Here is a 25,602-nt window from a genome sequence, read left to right as displayed (position 1 = left end):
TGCATAACCTCCTATTGTGACAATTTACCTTCCACTAACAGCGGTAAAGTCATGATTAAATGCTCTCTGCAATGATCTATCTATCTATCTATCTATCTACCCTTTAAAAGAGGAAGTTCCAAAAAAACTTTACCCTTCCCAAAATAGCCTTCCACCAAATTTAATTACCGGGGAGTGTTCGGCTACTGATGTGTTTTTTCGATTTCCGTTTTTTTTTCTCATTTATTTTCACCCAAACCAACGCCATCCCCTTTTCTCCCCCCTCAACCCCTCGTCGTCGCCTCTCCGATTCGCCGACTCGTCTCATGAACTGATCTCTCCATCGCCATGGAAGAGATCTCCAATCTCTTAGACCTCTTCAAGGATCGCAGTCCCCCTCGCGATTTCGCTCACCGCTTCCGCTCCGCTCCGATCAAGTCCGGTCTCTTTCGATTCCTTGCGATCCTCGATTCCGAAGCCCGGCTAGGGTTGGAATCGTGTAGCGCGTCTCAGATCGATGCAGTCATCTTCGCCGCCAAATTGCTCGTCGGCTCTTCTCTCTCGATTTCAGGTTTTGCTTTTGTTTTGATGGAATTGGAAGTTTTTGTTGTGATTTTTAGGGCTAATTTGTCGTTGTTTTTGAGCAGCGGAGAGCGGAGAGTCGTTGGTTTTGGTGATCCTTGAGAAGTCGGTGGAGTTTTGCCTCTCTATTCTAGAGAAGCTGAAGTTCGATGACGCCGATTTCAGCTTGCAGGTTCATTTTCTGTTCATTTTCTGTTTATTTTTACTTTTGTGTTTGGGTTTCATGGGGCCTTATGCAAACAGGTTTTTATGATTGCAGAACTCATTACCATTCGGCGCTGAGGTACTTTGTGACCGAACGTGGATCGGAAAATGAGTATATGTTATATAGAGTTTTGTGTATTGATTGCGTTCCTGAAACAGTTGGTGGAAATATTTTTCTCTTCTATGCATAACCATTTGCATGTGCAGCTGAATTGCGTTTTCTTTCAGTTTAAGTGATTCATATTGTTTTCCTATTCAAATGACTTGGGATATTGTAATAGATAACTAATTTGGAAACTTATGCATGCGGTCATTGTTTTCCTATTCAAATGACTTGGGATATTGTAATAGATAACTAATTTGGAAACTTATGCATGCGGTCATCAGCTATTTCTTTGAGATTTACAATAATATTTGCAAGTTCACGATTCAATCTGTTTATGGAGAACTCAATCTCTCCTATGTTTGCCATGTATAACTATTACATGTTGTTTTTGTGTTGTAGGGATGGAAGCATTTTTACATATCAAAACACCAAAAAATAGCTCGGTGCCATCATCTCCTATTGTTCTAATTCAACAATAGGTCAAGGATTGTCCGAATTAGGGCTTGCTTCAAGTCTTCATCTTGCTTCTTAATCACTTTCATCCGGTAAAAATTCAATTGTTATATTTTGTGAAATTATGGTTTCTGTCCTTTTAGTTAATTTTGATGAATTATTTTTTTTAGCTGAATTGAGGAAATTAGGGGTGGAGGACTTTGTTAGATAGTATTTTCAGGCACAAGAGGGGAAACTTGAGTGAGTTAGGGAGGGCTAGATTTGTTTCTAACTGTATCAGTTTTTGCATTACAAGTATATTGCGTGTGTGGGTGTATTTCTGTTTGCGTATTCATGTTTTTTTGATTGTGCAATAAGGAGATAATGTTGATAGACTGAACAAAAACACACAATTTTCGGACTACATGTAAAGTAATATGGGACATAAGCCTGTATAAGCCTGATAATTGTCCCGGTTCAGCCTCATAATCAGGTATGCAGGCGCATAACCTGCATAAGCCTGATTGTGCACACAATATGGGACAGCATCTATTTTCTTTCCATTAGCATTATTTTGTATTTTGTATTAATTTTTGTGTTTAAATAACGAAAAGTAATCCTGTGAAGTATTTTGCAGTTTATTATCGACAACAAAGTGCTTCCTTGCCTTCTTCAACTACTCACGCATAATTACAAAAAGAGCATTAAAAAAGAAGCTTGCAAAGTGCTTCCTTGCCTTCTTCAACTACTCACGCATAATTACAAAAAGAGCATTAAAAAAGAAGCTTGTTAGACTCTCTCAAATATTACCGCAGGAACTAGAACTCAGATCCAGGTAATACATTCTCTCCCAGTCCTTTCTCTTAATGGTCCCATGCTGAGATCCAGGTAATACATTCTCTCCCAGTCCTTTCTCTTAATGGTCCCATGCTGAGATTCTTGCTGGAAGCCTGGAATCATACAGATTACACAATCTCTTTTCTTGCTGGAAGCCTGGAATCATACAGATTACACAATCTCTTTTCTTTGTCAATTGTCAAACATAACCACGTCAATAGAGATGACAGCCTTGGCCAAAACAATTTATTTGACTTAGCATTGACAGGTTTTGTTGATGATTGAAGCAAGTACATTTGTACCTTAACCTTAAGAATCTTCACCTTTCTACAGCTTGAGAATATCTCATTTTCCCTGTATTGATTCTAAACAAAGTCTATCTATGCAAACATCCTTTCCTGAAATTAAGCAACATACCAAAATTCAGCTTCCAATTATAACCCAAAGTCATTCCAGTTCAACCTCAAAATAAGTGATTATTTAAACATAGATCAACCCGAAATTTCAAATGAAACTTCCATATATTTTAACATAGCATATACCATTAATTGGATTGCATTATTTATAGAATAGAACATTAATGCAGACACTTAATTTCATGAATAAGCATCTATTTGTTCATGATCCAAGATTTAATTAAAGGCAAAAGAAAAGAACTGCCTCTCACTGTGCGATATCTAACTTAGGCAAGCATCCAGAATCGGAACAAAAACCTACCACATTGGGATATTATAAGGAAGAAACTTATATGACTAATAAAAATCAAACAGAACTATTTTAAATAGTTAAGTAGTTAAGTAAGTCATTAAGTTATCCAAGAGGCCAAGGGAGCCGAGTCCATCTCGGAGAAAGAGCTGAGATGCTAACATGAGAGTAAAAGGGTTTAAATTTTGCAGGATAATCAATACATGCACTATTGCTCAAGAGAAAATAAATTCATCAGGATTATACTTTGATGACGTATAGGAATTGAGACTAATGCATCTAATAAAAATACCATCACTAAACTTGCGAAAGAAAGGATGGATACAAACCTATACAAGTAAATTAAGTATACCAACAAAAGGCTCATAAATCAGAAGCTTGATGTATTTAAAAAAATAAAAAAGAAATCTCAGAGAATGAATAACAAGCAAATAGTTTGGCGTTGAGTATTGCCAACTAAAACAGGCCAGAATCCATTCAGTGTCCTCAAATAACAATGACGAATGTATCTTGAAGGCATAGATTGCTAAACCCCCTTGACTAATTAATGATTCTGATAAAGTAAATTATTAAAAAAATAACAAAATGGGTTTTAATAATGCCATATGGCCTCATGAATGAAATGATCAGATTGGTATATTTATCTTTGGGTTTATTTTGCAAACTGGTCTGTTGGTATTTGTCAACCATCTTTTTATTTTTTAAACTGATCGGGCCTTTGGCTCACTATTTTTTTTATGTTGGGAACTAATGTATTGTTTAGTGCAATTGAGTGAGCGAGACACCAATAAGTAGAGAAATAATTTATTCTCCTCATGTTATTATTTTTCATATAATTCACAGAATATTTTTACCAATAAGTAGAGAAATAATTTATTCTCCTCATGTTATTATTTTTCATATAATTCACAGAATATTTTTTTATAGATGAATCATATATAAGCCTTTTCTGTTGGGGCTAAATTGATTAATGATATTGGTTTATATATCCTACCAGTTTTTAGTCCGACTCAAAAGCCCTTATATCTCTTATTGGGAAATAGTGTCCTTATTGGCAGTTGCATCACCGTTGGGCATGAAATGCACTACTTTCTTAGACATGTACAGGTTGGTCATTGCTTGCGCGAAGGCAATTTTGTGGCTAATGCATTCTCCAAGCTTTGTTACTCCTTGAAGGGTATCTACTACGTCTTTCATTCCTCAGAGCTTCTCGGCCACGTCCATTGGCTTATTTTGCTCGACGAAATGGGAATGTCTTATGCTCAATCAGTTTAACTGAACTTTTGGTTCTACTTTATACAATATGTTGGTTTTCCCCCACTTTTATTTCCCCTTTCAAGAGCTATTGCACTACTGAATCATATTTTGCTCTTTATTTTTTGTACAAAGTGAGGTATATCTCACTCCTTTTGTTGCGCTCTTGGATATGTACAATCCAAGGGTCTTTTCCACAGAAAAATGGAATCTTTTGTTACAATAGAACCAGGCTACTCGAATTCAAGGAAATTTGAGGAAAAACACAGAAAAATGGAATCTTTTGTTACAATAGAACCAGGCTACTCGAATTCAAGGAAATTTGAGGAAAAACTAAGTTCCTTCGAACTTCAATTGGATACTGACCCGAGATCAAGTTGTTATAAGTCACTGCCCACTTATAGCATAGGCATTTCTCTAAAGCATAATAGAGCTCAAGAAAGGCAACTGTACAGTGCTCACTATTTTATAATAATATATACAATATGAAATGTATTGCGGGTGATACCATCAAATATATATTGAGGAATTTTGGGTACATTGGTACTTCTTATGGTTTTCGCGCGTATAATAAAATCTTGAACCTAACTTTATTTGGGGATACTTTAACTATGTAATCTGATCAAAGTACTTATCAATTTCTACTTATGATATTTTGCGAAAAATTAAATTATAATTGTTCAAATAACTTAGGTATCTTGAGGAATAATCATTGACAATCTTGTATCAGGTACATGATAGAAAAAATGTTAAATATCCTATTCTGAAGCTTCTTCCATTATATTTCTATATCTGCTTAAATAAATTTGGTTTGAAGTTTTTCTATAAGCTTCTCATAAGAACGAAACCAGGTCCTTTGCTTTCATATCTCTGTTGCAATTTCTTCAACCATGAGGACTTTCCAACAGTTTATAGCTCAACTGACTGACTGACTGATTTTCCTTCTCTTTTTTGAATGAAACTCCAGTACCATTTGGGAAGAGGTCATATAGGTACATCAATGAAAGCAAAGTTATACCACCTGTTGGAGCAAAGATCAAGTTCATGGTACTCTTTTACTTTCAATTTGGGTGCTTGTTATTATGCTTTCATATAACTTATTTCCCCCTTTTGTTTATGTTTTTGTAGCTGACATTTTGTTATTCCTTTATGGAAGGGAAGCAGCTACGTCAACATATTCCTTCAAGGTTTATCTCTATTACCTTTAGAGGTGTTATATGAACATTCTGGCAATTTATGGATTTATGATCCCAAGTTATTCTTATTTTGTGTGAGGTATTTGTCCCTATTCTTTAATCATGACTCTTCGTAAATATGATAGATATGTCATCAAAGTCACCAGTCTTGTGTCTAATTATTCTTTCACCAATTATTGTGTTTTGTACGGAAATCATGCTAATTACAGACTCACTTCGTGCTAACTACAAACTGACTTTTGAGAACCTCATTATAGAAAGGTGAAAATATATTGTTAGATTTTTAGATCATTATACATGTGGGAAGCCTTCTTGTGTAACAGTTGGATATGATTTTTATTACATAATTGATCATCTCAGGAGCCATGTGTTCAACTCATAGTAGTATGTAGGGTAAAAGAATATTTTTCAATTTCACAATAACAGTATTTGAAGTATCAGCCATACCATGGCATGTGAAAGACAGTTCAATAACTAATTGCTTGCTGTTATTCGTATAGTTTCATGTTTCAATACTTCATTTTTAACCTTTTACCTCAAACCCTTCCCCATTCCTTCGTCTTAAAACATTGAGTAATCTATAGATGGTTTCCAGGCTTTGTTATGGACAGGAATCAATTGTGGGTGTAAACAAATACAAATAATTCAAATAGAGAAATATGATCTTTGTCTGATTTCATATTCATCTTTTGACAAATATGGATATCTATTACATGTCCCATTAAATATGGATTAGAATATAGCAGTAATAAATTATGAGATATCAAGTATATTTAATATATTAAAAAGGTACATATTTTGGCTATGTCCAATACTAGATGGTGCAATGTTTATTGTTAGACCTTTATATATTTGTATCATTCTAATATCAGGAAAGACTTAAAATAAGGTCAATATTTCTTTTTTTTTAGGCAGCACAAAGTAAAAGGGGCATATGCAGTGCACATGCACAAGTTCTACATGGAAGAAAGGACTTATGTATCAAAGTAAACCTGATGAACCAATTAAGCATCTAGATGTAAGTCCATACATTCAGTTAGTTGATATCACAGTAAACCGGCGCGGGGCATTCTCAGCCAAGCAGTGCACCTTTTTTAGGGGGTAGTTTGGACTTTTCACTCTCCCTTATTTGGCTGAGGTTATCCCGCGCCATGCAAGGTTCTGATAGAATTCCTGCACCCTTCTGGATACTTCACTTTCATCCATTAGCACAAAATGTGATATTCTGTTACCTCATATTTGCAAGTATCCTGTCTTTCATTTCAATCAAGTATAATGTTGGTATATTTCATGACTCACCCATGTTAATTTAGCTACTGTTATTTTAGCAATTCAATGCAGAAAGGGGCAACTTTTCCTAAATATTATATCTTGAATTGATTTTGATTGGTATTTCTCTATATTTCCAGCATTTGGACATAGAATGTCATTGATTGGTTTATTTTCAAGTGACTAAAACATTTCAAATTACTCCTTACATCTTATCAAAGTTAGTAATCTTTTCTACAAATTAAAAACAAAAATAAATGAAAATGTGATGTGTAATGTAGTATATACAGAAGATGACTTTTTCTTGCTCCCTTTAAGTTGCAACTAATCAGAAACACTTTTAATTCCGAGAAGATGACTTTTTCTTGCTCCCTTTAAGTTGCAACTAATCAGAAACACTTTTAATTCCGAAGGAAAAAACTGTTGATTTCCTTGGTTATAATCAGAAACACTTTTAATTCCGAAGGAAAAAACTGTTGATTTCCTTGGTTATCATGTTTTTTTTGTTTTGTTTTTTTTAATGATCATATGAAACATCTCGCTATAAGTTCATCTTAGATGACTCATTTAACAAAATAAATTGTCATTTCATATCCATTTTTTTCATAGAGAAATCACAAATCTCAGGTCTCATTTTAGTAGAATCATAATACGAGAATCACTAACTGCCATTAACCTTTAAAATGAGCACATAATATTTTTCTTGTTAAATCAATCATCCACTGATGTCGGACTCATTCATTGTCTTGATTATCCAAGATAGAATAATTTTTTTTATCTCTATTTCATCCTTCTATCTTCCCGTTCTTTTTTCTGGCGTCGAACACAATTTTTGTCTTGATCACACGAGGCATTTCAAAGAAGTATATGTTTATTACTTAGTAAACTACTCTGATTTACAATAACAAGAAATGGAAATATGTTGAACTCATTGAAGGTACTATAGTAGTTGTCATTTTGAATGAATCATAATCATTCTAGAAATAAAGCGATTGGGTATTATTTGGAGAGTGGTATTTCATGCTGCCAAATAAAAGGTAGAACGCATCCAAAATCTACTTACTCTATCATCACTCCCTTGAGCATTCAATTTGATTAGCACGGTAAGAATGATGCTGCTGATTCTTCATCTGTTGGTAAGAATTAGTTTTAATGTTTGCGCTTTGGCTTCTTCACTTGTTGATTGATATGGTTGTCGTAACTATTGGGAAAGAAAACGACCAAGGGCTTGTTTGGACCGGGGATAATGAGGGGTAAAAGAAGTTAGGGAAATCTTTGGGGGTGAAGGAAAGGTAAAGAATGAGAGAAAAATCAACTTTTCGTTACCCTCCGATTTAGGGTGTAACTATGGTGAAGGGAAGGTAAGAGAACTTCTAATAAAAAATAATTATGGAGAGACTATTTTAACCCTCTATCTAACTTTTAATAATAAAATAATTTAATAACATGCAATGTTATTAATGTAAGTTTACATATATTTCTATCTAACTTTTAATAATAAAATAATTTAATAACATGCAATGTTATTAATGTAAGTTTACATATATTTTATTCCATTTCATTCCCTTTATTAAACTTCCCAAACGAGGTGAAACAAAGTCCTTTTGATTCTCCTTACTAATTTGAAAGAAAAATAACAAAACAATGAAATTAAAGGGAGCAAATAAGATCCCTTTCCAATAAAAGAGCTTAAAAACATAAGAAATCAATAAACAATATAACAATAATGCAACATCAGTACTATTAACTATGAAGTTTGGATTCTCTCCAATTTTTATCCTCATAACATGACTTCATTTCTTGTTCTCTTCCAGAACAAACAAACGAGAATCTTGAAGGAGGTATCATATGTCTCATGTATATATTTACTTGTCAACACCAGAAACATACTTATCAGAGAAAGGAAGAAAAAAGAACTCAGCAATAGACGGAGAAATGCTATTTTGGTGCCTGATCATTGGTCCGGCGCCATTGTTGCTGAAGGCAGTACTGTGGCGATTAAACGATGCGATTTACTCAGCATCGCTGCGTCTCAGATCAAGAATGACTGCCAAACAATAAAACTCGAAGCTGAAGCTTCCTCCAGGCCATATGGGATTACCGCTTATTGGTGAGACACTCGCCTTTCTTTGGTATTTCAAAATCCATTGTCGTCCTGATGACTTCATAAACTCCAAGAAACAGAAGTAAAATCTCAATCTCAGTAGTCCTTCTTTAACCTACATTGTTTAGTTAGTTTTTAAGAATACAGTACAAACAGAATTTATTATGTCCAACATGAAGATATTCCCATCTTCGTTAAGTCGCAATGGAACAATGCAAATGGAAAAACCCACCTGCAATGCATCTGCAATGCATCTTTAGTTACAGAACTTTAACAACGTTGCATCATAGACGAATTTGAAAACCAATACCTCTCAATATGCATTGCAGCTAGATTTTTGACCAAATGACACACTGGACCGTAAAATTTTCCAACAATATGTTTAATGTCTAACAGTTACACGATGACTTCATCATCAGATGGACAACAGTTGAGCTTCTAGGATATACTTCACTTACTAAATGGAATTTCCATTTACTAAATGGAATTTTAGATGGAATGTTGCAAAGAAGCCACCGTTTGACTTTCATTAACAAAAAACCATGATCAAAGTTATACTCCTTGTAGAACATCAAGCTTATGAGTTTTCTATCTTCATTTTCCCAGTACAAACTCCTTACATGATCTTCACCAGCCTTGAGGATTACAAAGCAAGAGGAACTCAAGCAAGCCCTTACTTCACTGTCACCTACTACACTGAGTTTGCAGAGACCAAGGGCTTGGTGCTCGTTCGCAGAGACATTGTGCTCACCAGCAAGCTCACTGATGATGAAGCACGCTGCCTTGTTCAAACTGCTCACTCTTTTTATCTGAACGACACATGATACAAGCTCGTGGAAAGGTTTAACAAAGAGGCTCATGAGTTTGAGTTCAAAGATGTCCTCCAAGCACTCAAAATGCGCATCTTGTAAGTCCTACAGTCTTCTGTTGCAAAGTGAGGAATCAGTTTGACATAGTATGTAGTTGATTCCGTAAGCTGTTTAGTTTACTGCAGAAAGAAAGTATAGTAAAATTTGCAGTGACAAATGGTGCATGTAGTATTTTTGCATAAAATTTGGTTGATATCCATTGTTTGGATATCTGCAACTTTATGGTAGAATATGTATTTCTATTGAAAATTCTGATTTGGTTGATAAAGAATTGATGCAAAATTTCTAAGATTTGGGAGTGGAAATGTTTTTTTTAATGACTTGCATTGGTTTGGATATCTGCAACTTTATGGTAGAATATGTATTTTTGCATAAGAATATGCTTGATTGCTGCGATTTATTTACTAGATGGTATCTGATCACTTCTCCTTTCCAGGCTCTTTTTCCTTTCAATGATTGGTGGGTAATTCCTGCTAAGGTGTTATTCGATCAAACAGTTTGGGCAGCAATATGGAACAACATTTATTATGTGTTCTAGGGTTTCTTGCGTTTTGAATCTCCAGTCAGCATTTTCAGTGAACTGAAAGCTACCTTTTGGCCTATGCTAACAGTGAGCACTGCTTTTCCTTGGTTGATGTTTTAACAAGGGCTTCTTTGTCATTCTTTTCAAGTTCAATTGTTGATAGACCCCTTGTACTATAGCCAAATTTCAGATAGAGCCCCTGAACTTCTGTTGTATAGACCTCCCTGGATTCTCAACTCTGTTAGTTTCGCAATAAAAGTAGGCTTCTGGAACATATGACTCCTTAAACTCATTTACTTACTATGAAATTTTCTTAATGATCATTACATGTTACCGACTTAAATGGGAAAACTAAAGGAGTTGAGAATTATGTAGGCAACAATTGAAGTACTATAGGGTCTATCCACAATTTGGCGTTAGTATATGGGGGGTCTATCCTCAGTAGCCTTTCCGTTCAGATAATTTTTCTTGCTTAACACACCAGGGTGAGAGGTGCATGCCTCAACCAAGAATTCAGCTTTTTTTCATGTTTTGAGGTAGTCAATTGTAGAAAATATTTCTTCATTTGAAGATTGCTATCAAATGTAGGTTTTTCAGAGAGAGGGGCTCAATGGTCGATGTCATATTGCTGCATTTACCATTAGCGGAATCCGAAAGCATTTCTTGAAACCTTTTCCATTTCTTCACTACAGGTGCAAATTTAGTTTAACCCTTCATTTGTATGTGTATAGATACTCCATTTAGTTTTTTTTTTGTTACCTCTCCTTTTGTTGATGTTTGTTTGCAGTTAGGGGTTTTTCTACGATGAGAGCTGCCCAATCTAAAGCCTGCATCGATTCGGCGCATTTCTTGAAACTTTTCATTTCTTCACTACAGGTACAAATTTAGTTTAACCCTTCATTTGTATGTGTATAGATACTCCATTTGGTTTTTTTGGTTACCTCTCCTTTTGTTTATGTTTGTTTGCTGGCAGGGGGTTTTTCTACGGGGAGATGTGCCTTTTTTGGTTACCTCTCCTTTTGTTTATGTTTGTTTGCTGGCAGGGGGTTTTTCTACGGGGAGATGTGCCAAATCTAAAGCCTGCATCGATTCGGCTATGCCCTCACATTGCTAGGGATTGGTTTTATGATGAAGATAAGGAACATGGCATTAAAGTGGTTGTTCCGGGATTGTCTGACTGTGGCCAGCTCCGGTCTAAGGGGGCAGGGAGCTGCCTATAAAGTTGTAGGAGAGCTGAGGAGAAGGATGAGGCAAGGTTTTTCTAATAAACTCACTATTTTTTTGGAGAACAACTTTCCTTTTGGTTTTCTTGCTGAAAGATACGATTAGGAAAGTCTCTAAATCAGTTCATGTTTTATCACTTTGTACTTTAGGCATATGTTGTGAATAATATGGGATACCCAAATAATATGAGAGATTGGTTCTTTAATTTATTGCTGGACTTTGCATACTAACCTATTAATATGTAATTTTCAAGTGCTGATTTTCTACTTCAACTCTGTTTTTGCATTGTCTGCTTTAGAGAGCTCAGCAGTCTGTTTATGAATTCCTCAAGCAAAACTATAGTGAATGTTTTGAAAGGTTCTTGCTAAAACTCAAGAATCAAATAGAGCGGTAAATATTAGATTTTGAATTGAGTTTTGTTTGTTGTTTGTTGTTTGTTTGTTTGATTGATTGGGTAATTTTTTTGGTGTTTTTGGGGTTGGGATTAATAATCTAACAATTGAGGTTCGATTCGAGCATTTGAGCATTGATGCAGAGGCAATTGTGGGTATCGAGGAAAAACCTGAACAACATCGAAGACAACACCAAAGGTAAGAACATATTGAGACAAAATGCAGTTTTCTTCCTTCTTTCTACTGTATCATTTAATTTGGTATGTATAAAAAAAGATATAATCTTTTTTTTACATTTGTTTATTGAACTCTTTTCTTCATGACCCAATAATGTATAGTGAACATTTATTTTGGTGATGTTCTGTTATATCTGAGAAGAACCATGGAGATATTTCTACTTCACATAGAAATACCTTGGCGTCCATTCTGATTTGAAACTAATCTTTCTTCTTTATCTTCGAAGTATGAAATCAATTGCCTATAAATGTTGAATAAATTTGTGTAGTATTATGGTGTCCAAATTCCACTAATTTCTTGGAATATACATATTTGTGTAGTCAAAGGACAAAACTAATTCCACTAATTTGTGTAGTGTAAGGTTTTTGGTGATGCTCTATTACAAATTTATTCTTGTTTGTATATCATCATCTTTCATCAGGAAAGATAATTCAAATGAAATCCAACAAAGGTTGCAAAGATGTTCTAAATGTGAATATCTTCAAACTAACTAGATTTGGTTTTCGATGGGTAGCATGATTGAAAAAAGTAAATACAGTGTTAATTTTCACACGACAGGATTATTAGCTTTAAATTTTGGCTTAGTTATAGATCTACCTTGCACTTAGCAAATATACAACAAAAATTTTTACTATGTTGCCATTGTTTTGAAGAAAATTTCATGTAACTATATGTACTGACTCATTATTTTTTGTAGGTTGAAATGAATGGAAATGAGACTACTACTCTTTATAAGTTCTTGAAATCAAAGAAAGGAGACTACTACTCATTGTTCTATCTGGATGTTTTGCGTTTTTCTTTGATGTTGTTTCAGATTCTATTTTTTCTTATGAGGTGCCATCTGATTTGAGCTAGCTATTTTTTTCCATTTCAGCTATTTAAAGCATGGTGCTTATGCGTGTTCATGCTCTTTTTTGTATCAAGGGAAATAAATTAATACCTCAACTTTTTATTCATGTCTATTGAATTGTTATTCTAGATGATCCATCAAGCTTCACGCACATTCAAAGTTGATAACTGTCACTTTTTGCAATCGCTTATTTTGTTTCCAGCTTACTTACTCAGACATCCCTACAAGATTAAGAGCATATGCTTGATATCTCAGTTTCTGCCCTTGCATGTTCATGTTAAAAGACATTTTCTCGGTCAGTGGTCAACTGTTTGCAGTTTTTAAGTTTTGTTTTTGCATGTAACATGTGCCTTATCTTCCCAGTGAACTTGTGACTTGGCATATTCTTTCATTCTTCTCTTTTCTTTCCTTTACCCAGTGAACTAATGTGATGTTTAGTATTAGTTATTTGCAGCTAAGATCAACTAACTTTTTCTTGATTGTGCCGTCACTTTTATCACGTGCACCATATATATGGTTGATTAGGTTCATTCTCTATGGACAATATTCTAATTAGTCCTGTGAGATAATGTTTAATTGGCATTCATCTTGTGTATTGTGTATAAGTTCAATGCATAATTATGAAAACATTATTAATTTTGACTCTTGTAGTTTCTTAATATGTATCACGTGCAATGTATGTATCCATATGTTTGATACATGGTTTAAACTAAATAAATCTTAATGAAATGAATCAATAACAAAATAATAAATTAAAAAATTTACCACGTGCATTGCACGTGCAATCCAACTAGTTATAAGAAAGCTGGCACTAATGGTTCCCTTTCATGGTAATCTTCAATCCTACAACCATTTATTTGCTTTGTCATTAATTCAATATCTTCTTTTACTTTATGATAATTATGTACTTACATGCAAAAAAAAATTCCCATCATGATAACACCCTTTTTCCTTTTTGCAATGATGTTTGTTTAATCATATCTTTTGATTCAACTTCAACATGGTATGAACATATCCAAGTCTAGTAAATGTTTTTAATTTATGCCTTAAGACTTTTGATTCCAGATGGATGAAGAAAGCTATGCAAATAAATAAACAAAGGGCGTGAAACGCTACGCAATATCGAAAGCAATGCTAATAAACAGAGGGTGTTCGAAAGCTATGCGATTCAAATAACCAGAGGGTGTTGCAACACTGTGCGTAAAATTGAGAACTTGGGTGCACACTTTAAGTAACTTACTCAACTTAGGTAGTGAAGTGTAATGTGCTTGTGGCTTTGTTTAACCTATAGATTTCATGAGACTTTGTTGGAGTGTTTTACCCAAGTCTTTATGGTGGAATAAGACTTTATGTGGAGTGTTTTGCCCACGTCTTTATGGTGGAATGTTATTGAGTCTTATAGGCTCATGTTTTGCCTAAGTCCTAATGGGGGAATGTTATTGGTCTTGTTGAACTTGGATGAACGCTTGTAACTTGTTGAATCTAATGGCGGATCACGTGCTTCACATGAGTTATGAATTTGATTTATATAGTTATAGTTATGAATTTGATTTATATAGTTATGGGCGTGTTTAATTGAGCTATTTGGACTACTCTGCATACAGTTCTCAGCTCATAAAACAAATACATGCAACTGCAACAAAGATCGCTGTATTTCAACTCAAAAGTAGTATCAAAACTCGCTAAAAAACAAACACATGCAACTGCAACAAATGTCGCTTGACTTCAACTCGTATGGTTACACAAAAATTATGGATTTGCGGTGAAAGAACCTCCAGATATTTGAGAATAAATAATATCATCAACTCCCCTCCAAATATATTTAAGTTACAGATACAACACATTTCCTGATTCCTGCTCATGTAAAAAAATAAGCATCCATCTGGATGCATTTGGGAGCATGTAAATGGGCACCCCAAAAAAGAAAAGAAAAGAAAAAAGGAGGAAGAAGAAGAAGAATGTCACAGCAAGACAAGGACACCATCAATTCGTCAGAGACAAGTTGGGAACAATGATTTCGTTACTCGGTATTGGCTTAGCAAGGAATTCAACTTTGCGCGCGCTACTCTTGCAAAAAGCCCTTCTCCTCTAAGTAAGTGACAACTTGCTCGGCCATTGTACATGGAGAGGGACAAACTCCATTCTCTGGTCGTATCTCTATCTGCATTAGCACAAATTTCACTTGTATCAGAATGATATCAAGAGCCTGGAGAAAGTGTAGTTCATTATTCATATGCGCGTGATTTCTTTGACAATCTCAAGCAGATTGGACTTTTATACATTGTAGATAAACAAAAATGCAATAGAGATGCAAACCATCTCTTTTTCCTTTTCTTTTTTAAATAATGCTATATATGTAAGGCTAATTGCAGGCACACCCCCATACTACGGTGATATAGACACTTACTATGGTGATATAGGCACTTAATACCCCCTAAACTATTTCATTAGCACTTACATCCCTAAACCCTGGACACTGTTACTTTTTGCCTTCTTTCTCAGTTAAGGACTGACGGCAATAAATCATCTTCCAGTGATTCCCACGTGAGATTACCAAACGGGAGAAATAATGCCATCCAGATTTCAAGTGGGTGATAGAATAGTTTAGGAGGTTTAAGTGGATATACCGTCATAATATATTTGCAACTTACCCTTACATATATTGAAGAAGACATTAATGAGCGTGGAGGCTACATGCAACAGAAAAACAACCAATGCGTTATAACATCTGACATAAACAAATTTTAGTTTTTCCATAAATCTTTTCATGATTACTAAAGTGTCATGACAGAACACAATACTTTATCAATCGGACAATACCACTTGATGTCATCTACAGAAAGAAAGCATTTGATGGAATATCATTTTATCTTAAATCAGATTTAATTTAATCAGTCAATGCAAACAAAACTGTCAGTTACTCTTTCTTCTATTTACCAATCACCGAGAAAATAAGACCAATCCTCTATAGAATATGTAAAGTGGATATGGACATAGAAAACATATCAAATTTCAAATATCACATTGTAGCAAAGAGATTTCATCTAATTATTATAAGTGTGTATAAGAAGATAGTAAAACAGGATGATTGAGGTGAAAGATCAATTAAAAAATAGTCAGTATTAAGCAGCTGTGCTGCATCATTTATAATAATAAACTTTTGAGAGGAAACCAAACAAGAGAAGCCACACACACACACACACACAAGAAAAAAGAAAAAGGGTCGCTTGGTCAGTAGAAGGGAGAACACAAAGTCATATTTGGGTTGCTAAATTTTCAGACACTGAACCTTTTTTCTCAGTGATTGTTTGGAGAAATCATTTGATAAAGAGGAGTTACTCCATTATATCGCATGGTATGACGATAAAACGTATGGGAATATGATACCACTTTTAAAATAACACTTTCATGTGCTCTTTACACATTTTCCCTTATTCTCCTTTACCACTCCAGACAAATATCATTCCATTCTTCTTATTTCATTAGTTTTATCTGATTATTAATTTACTAGTTAACAAACATTCTGCGGTAACCATGATTAACTCTTTTCTCTTTACTATATTATTACTACCAGCACAAAACCTGTACAAAGAACGATTGATAGTCTCTTTAAAATCTTCCAACACCCTTTGGTTGTTTGGGAAGTTTTTTCCATTTTTAAGCACTTATCCTAAAGGTTCTGCACAGCATCAGAGAAGACTCACAACCTGTCCCTGGATTCTTCCTATTGGTTGCTTTTCATGAAACAACATTTTGTATATTTCTCTCAGTAGCAGATGTATATGGTCTCCATTTAGCTAGTATATCATTCCTACATGCCACAAATATCCTTGGGTGGATTCTTAGTTTGTTCTGTATTTATACACGTTCCCGTAGGGGTATGTTCATTAGAGCCTTCCAGATTTTCCCCTAAACCCTCAGCAGTAAATCTCAGAACTGGTCATAAGAATAATGTGTCAGCCTTGTAAATAAGCTAAATGATTGGGGCCCAGTATGGAATAAGAAGAATTTCCTGAGCACACTGGTGATTTTGCGAGATATCTCAAATTTCCTAATCAAGCCTCTTATGGGGTCCAAATTGCAAGATGATCCTGATATTTCCCACACAGGAATCAACCTAGCATCTTACAGAGAGTTCATATAGATCCAACACATTGATAAAATGGATAACATATAATTTTTTTAATATTCTCCGTAATGTTTTTTTTAATTACCAAAATTATAATAACTAGCATGCCTCGGCATTTTTAGAATAAGATGTTAAACATACCTCACAATTTAGAGGGGGCTCATATGGATCATCTATTCCAGTGAAACCTGCCAAGTCAGTTGCAAATGAGAAAAAATGCAGCAAACATTGCTATTTTGGAGCTTGTTTCTTAACTTGGAGTAAAATAGTATTAAGGCTATCTATCAAAAGACAAAGTCATGAATTTATAAGTCCAAAATGAATACTATTTTCAGCATTCTCAATTCAAAGACTACAAAACGGCAATACTTCATATTACAATAAATACACATAGACCATAGTTTTCTTTTCTTTTCTTTTTTACTTTAAAATCAAGATGAGAACAAGGAAAATAGTGGATTATTTGAAAAGTGGGTCCATCTTTATTGTCAAAGAAAAAGCAGACCCTATCCGGTTCACTGCCCCCCAGAAAATGTTGTAATTATTTAGCTATATTCTTTTTCTTGAAGAGAAAATGAATTTTTATAGCATAAAATGTCTTGCCATGCTCTTTTGTTGAGAGAGTATTTTAGGAATTATGATTGCAAAGTAACTCATGGTGCACTTAATCTATGACACATAGGTAATCTATGAAGGATCTGAATGATAGCTTTGGAGGATACAAAATGAATATCTTTTTGAGAGATCAAAGGTGTGCTATACAAGGTAATCGATAACATTTCACTCTTCCAAACATTTTGAAAACTGCCTAAGTGTCCTTTCTTAAAGTCTTTATAGAGTTCTGAGATCTCTCTATACCAGGGTGCTAGCGAAAAACCAGACTGAATGAGGGAGTAAGGTTTCACCATAAGTAACTTAATTTATCTCTAGTTTACAAGCCAGTGATATAAGTCAAGACAGATATATACTAGTTAAGTGCATTGATTTGAGTACATAAAACAAATTCATTCCTGTTCATTTTTGACTGATCTCTAACTAGCTGAAGGTTTCTGAAAAGTAGCTGAAGTAACATCAGAAATAAACATCACAATCATGGATTACAGGTCCAGTATATCCTCTAATTTGTTTCAGATGCTAATATGATAAGTAACCAGACTACAGGGGTACCCTTTAGGAGAGTATGACAAATATTCTACACAGTTTTGTTCATAGGATAAATTGTTCTATAGAGCTACTCTAGTTAATGTAAAATGTCCCAGCAAACCTCACCTTTTATTTTTCCAGCTCGAGCAAGCTTGTAAAGGCCTTTTGGATCCCTTTCTTCACACAATTCCAAAGGCATATTCATGAAAACCTATAAAAAAAAGAAGTTAGTAACAATTTCAGTCACTATTTTCAGATAGTAGTGAGTACGACGAACAATAAACAAATAGCAAATGTAAAAGCACCAACTTCAATGAAGCTTGCATCTGATGAAATTGAGCGACAAAAATCACGGTCTTTCCTATATGGAGAAATTAAACTTGCCATGCAGATTAACCCCGCATCTGCAAAGAGTTTTGCTACTTCACCTACAATTACAAACAAAACATATACAAATGTATAAGAAATAAGTCCAGATTATGAATATGATTAAACCCAAAAAAATTAAAAAATTAAAAAATACTACCATTATGTCAGTAGAAGTTGAACATGTTAACATTTATGAATTATACTTACCCACCCTGCGTATATTTTCTGTCCGGTCCTCGGCTTTAAAGCCAAGATCCTTGTTTAGACCATGCCTAAGGTTGTCACCGTCGAGGATATAAGACAGCTTTCCTCTATTGTGCAACTCTCGTCCTAATGTACATGCGAGAGTGCTTTTACCTGGAGAGATTAGTTTTTTTTCAGAACAAATATTAATCTGAACGTACAACCAATGCTGATAACTTTGTTATTCTTAGAAAGCATAAGAGACTAAGCAAAGCATGACAATCTACCATTAATAGGTGTTTAAAGTTTAACAATGCTCACTTGGCATATATCTCACAATGCTCGGATATCCAGCAAGTACAAGAAACTTTATTCAATTTAACACCATACCTATTGCATTCTTACGACATTTGAATGTAGTTCATGAAAAAAAAGTGATAAAGGTCAAGGAACCAATAAGCTTGCAAACTTACCTAGTGCGTCTAAAACTAAAAGAGCTCAATAAGAACATTATACCGAGAAAATATTTGATCCTTTTCTCTAATACTCCTATTCCTCATTATTTAATGCTAAGTTTTCATATTGAGCCTTCGTTCAGCTACATTTGTTTCTCACATTCAACGGTTTTTTAACAAGGAGAAAATTCACAATAAACCAAAATGGGGATTTATTAGTATCTAAAGAGCACACTGTAACCTTTGCATATCCATCAATCATGCACTTCAGTGTTACAGTTTCTCTTTTCTATAAATTTGTCTATCACATAAGCTATTAATGTAGCTTTTATCATGTTTCAGTACTCTTCAGATTCGGTTTTATCTTGTCTACAAGCATAAACAAATCTCATCTATCTTCTACGGAAAAAATCTGATATGTTCTTCGAGGTGTTTGCATTGAATTGGAATACGAGGTATGGGTAATCTGCGTATATTGACAAAACCCAACATGTTAGATCTAGACCATTTTCCTTCTTTTTCAACTAAAAAGAGTAAATAAAGGAATGTGGAAAAACAACGTGACACATCATCTTGTAATGCATCTGATAAATGAGAAGGTTCAGCAAAAAGAGACATATCCTGATTTGGTCCTTAGTCGAATGACAACATGCAAATAAAGTTCCAAATAATATCACCTCATGACTGTCTCTATCATAAACTATCATCCCAAATTACATGAATCAAACCATCAAACTTTGAGCAACATTACAACCTAGATAGTAACAGATCTCAATCATCACAGGTTAACCAACAAAAGGCAGAATGCATCATCATCATCATATCCGATATATCCGACATATCTATCGAAGGCCTATGCTACAAAAAATGAATGAACTAGGCGCAATTAAACGAGAAATCAAAAATGAAGAATGATTGAAAGATGAACCTGAGCCGCTCAGCCCGGTGATCCAAACAACACAGCCCTTCTGATTAAGGAGCTTCTGCCTATCCGCCTTCCCAACTGGGCATTCTTGCCAGAATATGTTGGTCGGTTTCCCCAGAGAAGAATACATTTTATCTAAATCTACAGTCCACAATTAATCTGCCAATCAAATCAGAAAATGGCGAAAAATTAGAAGACAATGGGCATCTCCATATTGGTCTTTAAGCAGTCACGTTGATCTACCCAAAAAAAGAACGGAAATTTTGGAAACCAGTAAAAAAGAAAAAACAACGAATTACGAGGGGAAAAAAGAATTATCTCCGCAAGGGTCTTTTTGTAATCGCGTTAATTTACCCTCCAACGCAGCAACAAGGCCGGAATTTTGCGTTAAAAAAGAAGAAGAAGAAGAAGAATCCCCAAATGGGTCTTTTATAGCAACCACATTAATCTATCCAAAGACATACAGAAATTGTGCAGAAATTAGGAAGGGAAAAAAAAAGAGACAGCAATCTACTTTAGAAATCAAACCCAAAAAATAAATCAAGAACAAAGTTTATCTCCACATGGGTCTTTAAGAAATCACAGTAACCAAGCGAAAAATAAACAGGAAATTTGCAGAGATTGGTCAAAAGCCCGCAATTTAGAGCAGATCTCTCAACCTTTTGCGTATCAAAAACCTCTCCCAACCTAAAGCTGAGAAGAGAATAATGGCCGAAAGATTGAGGAGAAGGGAACAAACTACCAAAAACTATGAGGGGGCGTGCTATTAAAAAATACAAAACAGCGGTAGTAGCGGTCAGAGATTCCGCAGGATTCGGAATCGGATTAAAATACTTACGCCTGTTTGGATGGAGGGCAGAGAAGGGAATAATGGCGTAAAGATTGATGAGAAGGGAACAAGCTATCAAAAACTACAGTTAAAAAACTATTTAATGAGGGGCGTGCTATTAAAAAAAATACAAAACAGCGGTAGTAGCGGTCTGAGAGATTCCGCAGCATTCGGAATCGGATTAAAATACTTAGGGAAAAATGCTTCCAGCCCCCAAAAGCCAAGTGAACATGCTTCCCACCTCCAGGACTTGGTCAATGGGTGTTTTACCCCTAAAAATAAAGAATCTGTTCTCTGAGCCCACAAAACCCAAGACATTAAAACATGTGAAGACCATAATACCCTTCTCTCTCTCTTTCTTTTTTTATTAAAATATGATGGAGGATTATTTTATTATTTTTGTTTTTTCTCTCTCTTTATCATGATGTACCAAGAGGATAGTTGAAATGATTGATGATGATTATTTTATTATTTTTATTTTTTATTATTTTGGTTGTTTGTATTGGGAGGTTGTTAAAGTTACGGGTTGATTGTTAAGGTTACGGGTTGGTTGTTAAGGTTAAGGGTTTGTTGTTAAGGTTATGAATCCTCTCTCTCTCTCTTTCTTTTTTTATTAAAATATGATGGGGATTATTTTATTATTTTTGTTTTCTCTCTCTCTTTATCATGATGTACCAAGAGGATAGTTGAAATGATTGATGATGATTATTTTATTATTTTCGTTTTTTATTATTTTGGTTGTTTGTATTGGGAGGTTGTTAAAGTTACGGGTTGATTGTTAAGGTTACGGGTTGGTTGTTAAGGTTAAGGGTTTGTTGTTAAGGTTGTGGATTTGTTGTTAAGGTTGTGGATTTGATTGTTAAGGTTACGGGTTGGTTGTTAAGGTTAAGGGTTTGTTGTTAAGGTTGTGAATCCTCTCTCTCTCTTTCTTTTTTTATTAAAATATGATGGGGATAATTTTATTATTTTTGTTTTCTCTCTCTCTTTATCATGATGTACCAAGAGGATAGTTGAAATGATTGATGAGGATTATTTTATTATTTTCGTTTTTTATTATTTTGGTTGTTTGTATTGGGAGGTTGTTAAAGTTACGGGTTGATTGTTAAGGTTACGGGTTGGTTGTTAAGGTTAAGGGTTTGTTGTTAAGGTTATGAATCCTCTCTCTCTCTCTTTCTTTTTTTATTAAAATATGATGGGGATTATTTTATTATTTTTGTTTTCTCTCTCTCTTTATCATGATGTACCAAGAGGATAGTTGAAATGATTGATGATGATTATTTTATTATTTTCGTTTTTTATTATTTTGGTTGTTTGTATTGGGAGGTTGTTAAAGTTACGGGTTGATTGTTAAGGTTACGGGTTGGTTGTTAAGGTTAAGGGTTTGTTGTTAAGGTTGTGGATTTGTTGTTAAGGTTGTGGATTTGATTGTTAAGGTTACGGGTTGGTTGTTAAGGTTAAGGGTTTGTTGTTAAGGTTTGTGGATATTCGTTGTGTAGGTTACGGATTTATTGTTATCAGGTTACGGTTTAAATTGTTAAGGTGCTGGTTTAATTTGTTAAGGTTACGGTTTAATTGTTAGGGTACCTTATCTAAGATCCTCTTTGGTACATCAATGATAGATGGTATGACGAGAGAGAAATAATAAATAATCATCATCATATTTTAATAAAAAAAATAAGGAAGAGAGAAGGGTATTTATGGTCCTTCACATGTTTTAATTGTCTTGGGTTTTGTGTTTGGGGCTCATGAGACAAAATCTTCTTATTTTTTAGGGGTAAATCAGCCTATTGAGCAGATCACTTGGTGGGTGGAAACATCGTTCACTTTGGCTTTTTGGAGCTGGAAGCATTTTTCCCAAATACTTATAATGGCATGTTTGCGAGGAAGGGCAGGCAGGGCAGGGACGGGAAGGAAGGGAAAGAGAATTATGTTATTTATTTTTATTTGGGAGTTTTATTTAGAAGAATAGAGGAGAAGAAATAGGAAAAAAATTGAACTAAAATCTTAGCCTTCAAATTGGAGGGTAAAAAATAAAAGGAAATGAAGGAAATTTTTTGTCACGTCCCGCTTCCCAAAATACCAGAGAATAGGGACGCGAGTAAGCCCGCAACGTATTAGATTAAGGAGAATAAATAAAATTAAACAGTTCTCCTCAACCTAATACGCTAAGCGTCAATAAATAAATACAAAGGCACAGGTCCCCGATCACAGTAACGAGAATATAATGAACAACTCAGAATAAAAAGAGACATATTACAAATAGAATATCATCCAAGACACAAAGTTTGGGTCAATATGCCCTTATTACAAAACAGTCCAACTAAAATAAGAAAATACATAGTCCAACAAAATAAGAAGGAACAACTAAAATAAGAAAATACATAGTCCAACAAAATAAGAAGGAAGTACTGTAAAAATAACTAAGTCCCTCGAAAGACTAAAGGATAAGGTACTACATAAGTAATCTAGTGTCCATCAGTGATTACGTAAAAGAAAAGGCTAAGCTTCTGTCTGTTCTTTTGTTCCACCTGAAAGACACTCCGACTGGGAATACTCCTGCTCTAATGCATCATCATCCTGGACCTGTCCATCCTCTAAATCTGACGTATACCAGAGAAAATAGGTGTACGTCAGCGTGTATGGCACACGGCAAGATCCCACAAGGGAAGTAGAAACGGTCGAACGACCAATGCAAGAACAATAATAATAATAGTAATAATCTAAATAAAATCCACCACTAGAATATAATAATCAGAAGAATCCAAAATCGATCGGGTAACGAGGTCATGTAGCTAGCGATCAGACTAATCATCCAAGTAACGAGGTCATACTACTAGCCTTTGTATAACAGGTCACTGGTCACATCTCACACAGAGTCAACGCTCCTGTCATCGGATAACTGACTGTTCACAAATCCTCTACGTGCATCCAATCCCGCTACACATGCAGCCTAGAGGACTGCACGCAATCCGTTTCTGTCTGGTCCGAACTTCAAACAGAACTCGGGTGAAGAAATAAATTTCCCACTGACCAAAGTGATGTACACACTTCACTTTAGCCCTACAAACTAACCCCGATGGCGACACCAACCACGGGAGCGAGCCTGGAAGATACATCAACAGTCTTATCCGATCACATGAACCATGACTGTCCCATCCTAACTCTCTTATTTTTCTAAGTTATCATACACACAGGTTTCTAAGTTTTAAACCGGACACACCAGGCCACACTAGTCATGAATTTCTAACGGTTCTCAAACGTAACATAGAGTAATAAATGCAACTAATCATATACAACAAGATCATAACATATCACATAATTAAATTTAAGAAACATAAATCATAAAAAATTCATAATAATCCCTTTTCTAAAATAAATGTTTTAAAAATATTTATAAATGTTATAAAATAATTCCTTTTATAAAACTCTCTTAAATTATTGAAATTATTCTAAATTGATACTTATTCTAAAATAAATTCTTTTAAATTATTTATAATTATTCTAAAATAATTCTTTTGTCAAATAAATTCTATTAATTTATTATAATTACTCTAAAATGATTTTTCACCAAAATAGTAATTATTTTAAATTGATTATTTTGTTAATAAATTCTTCAAAATTATAATTTAATCTAAAATAATTTTATTTTATTTTATCTTTACAATATCTATTATCACAATATTATTTTTTATACTTTTTAATATCATTCGTCAAATAAATTCGTGCAGGTCATCGCAGTATATGCATTACAACGTGAAAGGTCATACGTTATTGTTCACAGTCCGTTACGTCCATGATAGTTCTATACATTATAGTTCTCAGTTCAATATGTTCACAACAGTTCTATATTTGTAACGAGTAATTATTCGAAAAACGAGTTCTTATGCATAATTAATCTGTGATCAATCTAAAATTGTACATGTACTGAGCAAAATGGGATCTTGCAAGTACTAAGTTAATTTAGAGCGGATGCTAAGAATTGAATGACAAATCAAGAGAGTATCGGGATCTTGCCTCCGATGACGCGGTGGGGGTCTGATGATGAGGCTACCGATGGCGCCGATGCGGGACGCGCGTTGTGCGATCGAGGTGACGTAACGCGATGGCGGTTCTGCAAGCTAGGTGCGTCGGCATACGATCGAACAGATGCGTGCGAATGGAGGAGACGGGCGAATGATTGCAGTGTTATTCGACAGGCGAGGCGAGGGCTGTCGGGTTTGGGATAGCAGCGATGAGGTAGGTCGGCATCGCTGTCGACGAGTGGTTGGCGACGGGGGAGGAGGAGCTCGGCGAGGGAGCTTGGAGGGGGCGCTGCAGGAGTGAGCGGTGGCTGCCAGGCGGGCGGGCGGTGCGGCTTACGCGACAATGAGGAGGGTTGTCGGTGGAGAGGGACTGGTCGGAGAGGAGATGGGCTGCCGGCTAGGCTTGGAGACGGCTGCGGGTCTGAGGTGTCAGGCGGCGGCTGGGTCGAAGGAGGCGGTCCGAACCGGACGTCGGGCAGCGGTGAAGGGCTGGTCGGAGATTTAGGGAGTTTGGGTTTGGGCGCTGTCAGAGGCGGAGGACAGGGTGGTGATGTCGCGGTCGAAGTAAAGGGTTCAGGTGAGGTTGGCGGCGCTTGCGAGCAGGTGTGAGGCCGACGGCGGAGAGGTGTGGCGGCGGCGTGGCTTACGGGCTGCGTGGTTCGACGGCTCATGGGAAGGGGAGGCGCGCGGGAGGAACTTGGGTTGACGGCGAGGGAGGAGGCTGGCGGTGGAGGGGCAGCGGCGGGGAGGCGGCCAAGGAAAGGGCTTGAGGAGAGAGAGACGC

At 35.4% G+C, this 25,602-nt stretch overlaps 2 protein-coding genes, 1 long non-coding RNA gene and 1 pseudogene across 6 annotated transcripts; 3 read left to right on the top strand and 1 right to left on the bottom strand.

The window, feature by feature from the left end:
* Positions 1 to 203: 203 nt before the first annotated feature.
* LOC109827629 lies at positions 204 to 2,008 on the top strand. Of its 3 annotated transcripts, none has more exons than XR_002243475.1 (5): positions 204 to 550; positions 627 to 733; positions 821 to 877; positions 1,271 to 1,416; positions 1,941 to 2,008. XR_002243475.1 is itself a non-coding variant. In XM_020394644.1 (5 exons), the coding sequence occupies exons 1-4, from the start codon at positions 328 to 330 to the stop codon at positions 1,337 to 1,339; spliced, it is 423 nt and encodes a 140-aa protein (XP_020250233.1). In that variant the 5' UTR covers positions 209 to 327; the 3' UTR covers positions 1,340 to 1,416; positions 1,941 to 2,008. The 3 variants fall into 3 exon arrangements, 2 of the variants coding, with proteins under 2 accessions (XP_020250233.1, XP_020250234.1); XM_020394644.1 differs by having other exon boundaries at positions 209 to 550; positions 821 to 844; XM_020394645.1 differs by lacking the exon at positions 821 to 877 and having other exon boundaries at positions 209 to 550.
* A 3,046-nt stretch (positions 2,009 to 5,054) lies between these two features.
* LOC109827632 lies at positions 5,055 to 12,898 on the top strand (annotated as a pseudogene).
* On the top strand, positions 5,287 to 6,901 carry LOC109827630. The gene is made up of 3 exons (XR_002243476.1): positions 5,287 to 5,369; positions 6,207 to 6,313; positions 6,434 to 6,901. It is a non-coding gene; the product is annotated as an uncharacterized LOC109827630 (long non-coding RNA).
* A 1,619-nt stretch (positions 12,899 to 14,517) lies between the features above and the next one.
* LOC109827633 (adenylyl-sulfate kinase 3) lies at positions 14,518 to 20,967 on the bottom strand. Of its 2 annotated transcripts, none has more exons than XM_020394647.1 (7): positions 20,627 to 20,965; positions 19,971 to 20,126; positions 18,612 to 18,761; positions 18,345 to 18,463; positions 18,162 to 18,246; positions 17,034 to 17,080; positions 14,518 to 14,924 (listed from the first exon to the last, which is right to left on the bottom strand). In XM_020394647.1, exons 2-7 carry the CDS (start codon positions 20,095 to 20,097, stop codon positions 14,826 to 14,828), a joined length of 627 nt encoding a protein of 208 aa, XP_020250236.1. In that variant the 5' UTR covers positions 20,098 to 20,126; positions 20,627 to 20,965; the 3' UTR covers positions 14,518 to 14,825. The 2 variants fall into 2 exon arrangements, with proteins under 2 accessions (XP_020250236.1, XP_020250235.1); XM_020394646.1 differs by having other exon boundaries at positions 14,826 to 14,924; positions 20,806 to 20,967.
* Between the last annotated feature and the right edge of the window lie 4,635 nt (positions 20,968 to 25,602).

Source organism: Asparagus officinalis, unplaced genomic scaffold (assembly GCF_001876935.1).
Source record: "Asparagus officinalis unplaced genomic scaffold, Aspof.V1 AsparagusV1_Un327, whole genome shotgun sequence".
NCBI classification, from domain to species: Eukaryota; Viridiplantae; Streptophyta; class Magnoliopsida; order Asparagales; family Asparagaceae; genus Asparagus; species Asparagus officinalis.
The sequence above is the reverse complement of the archived record's forward strand: the minus strand, read 5'-3'. Positions and strand labels throughout refer to the sequence as shown.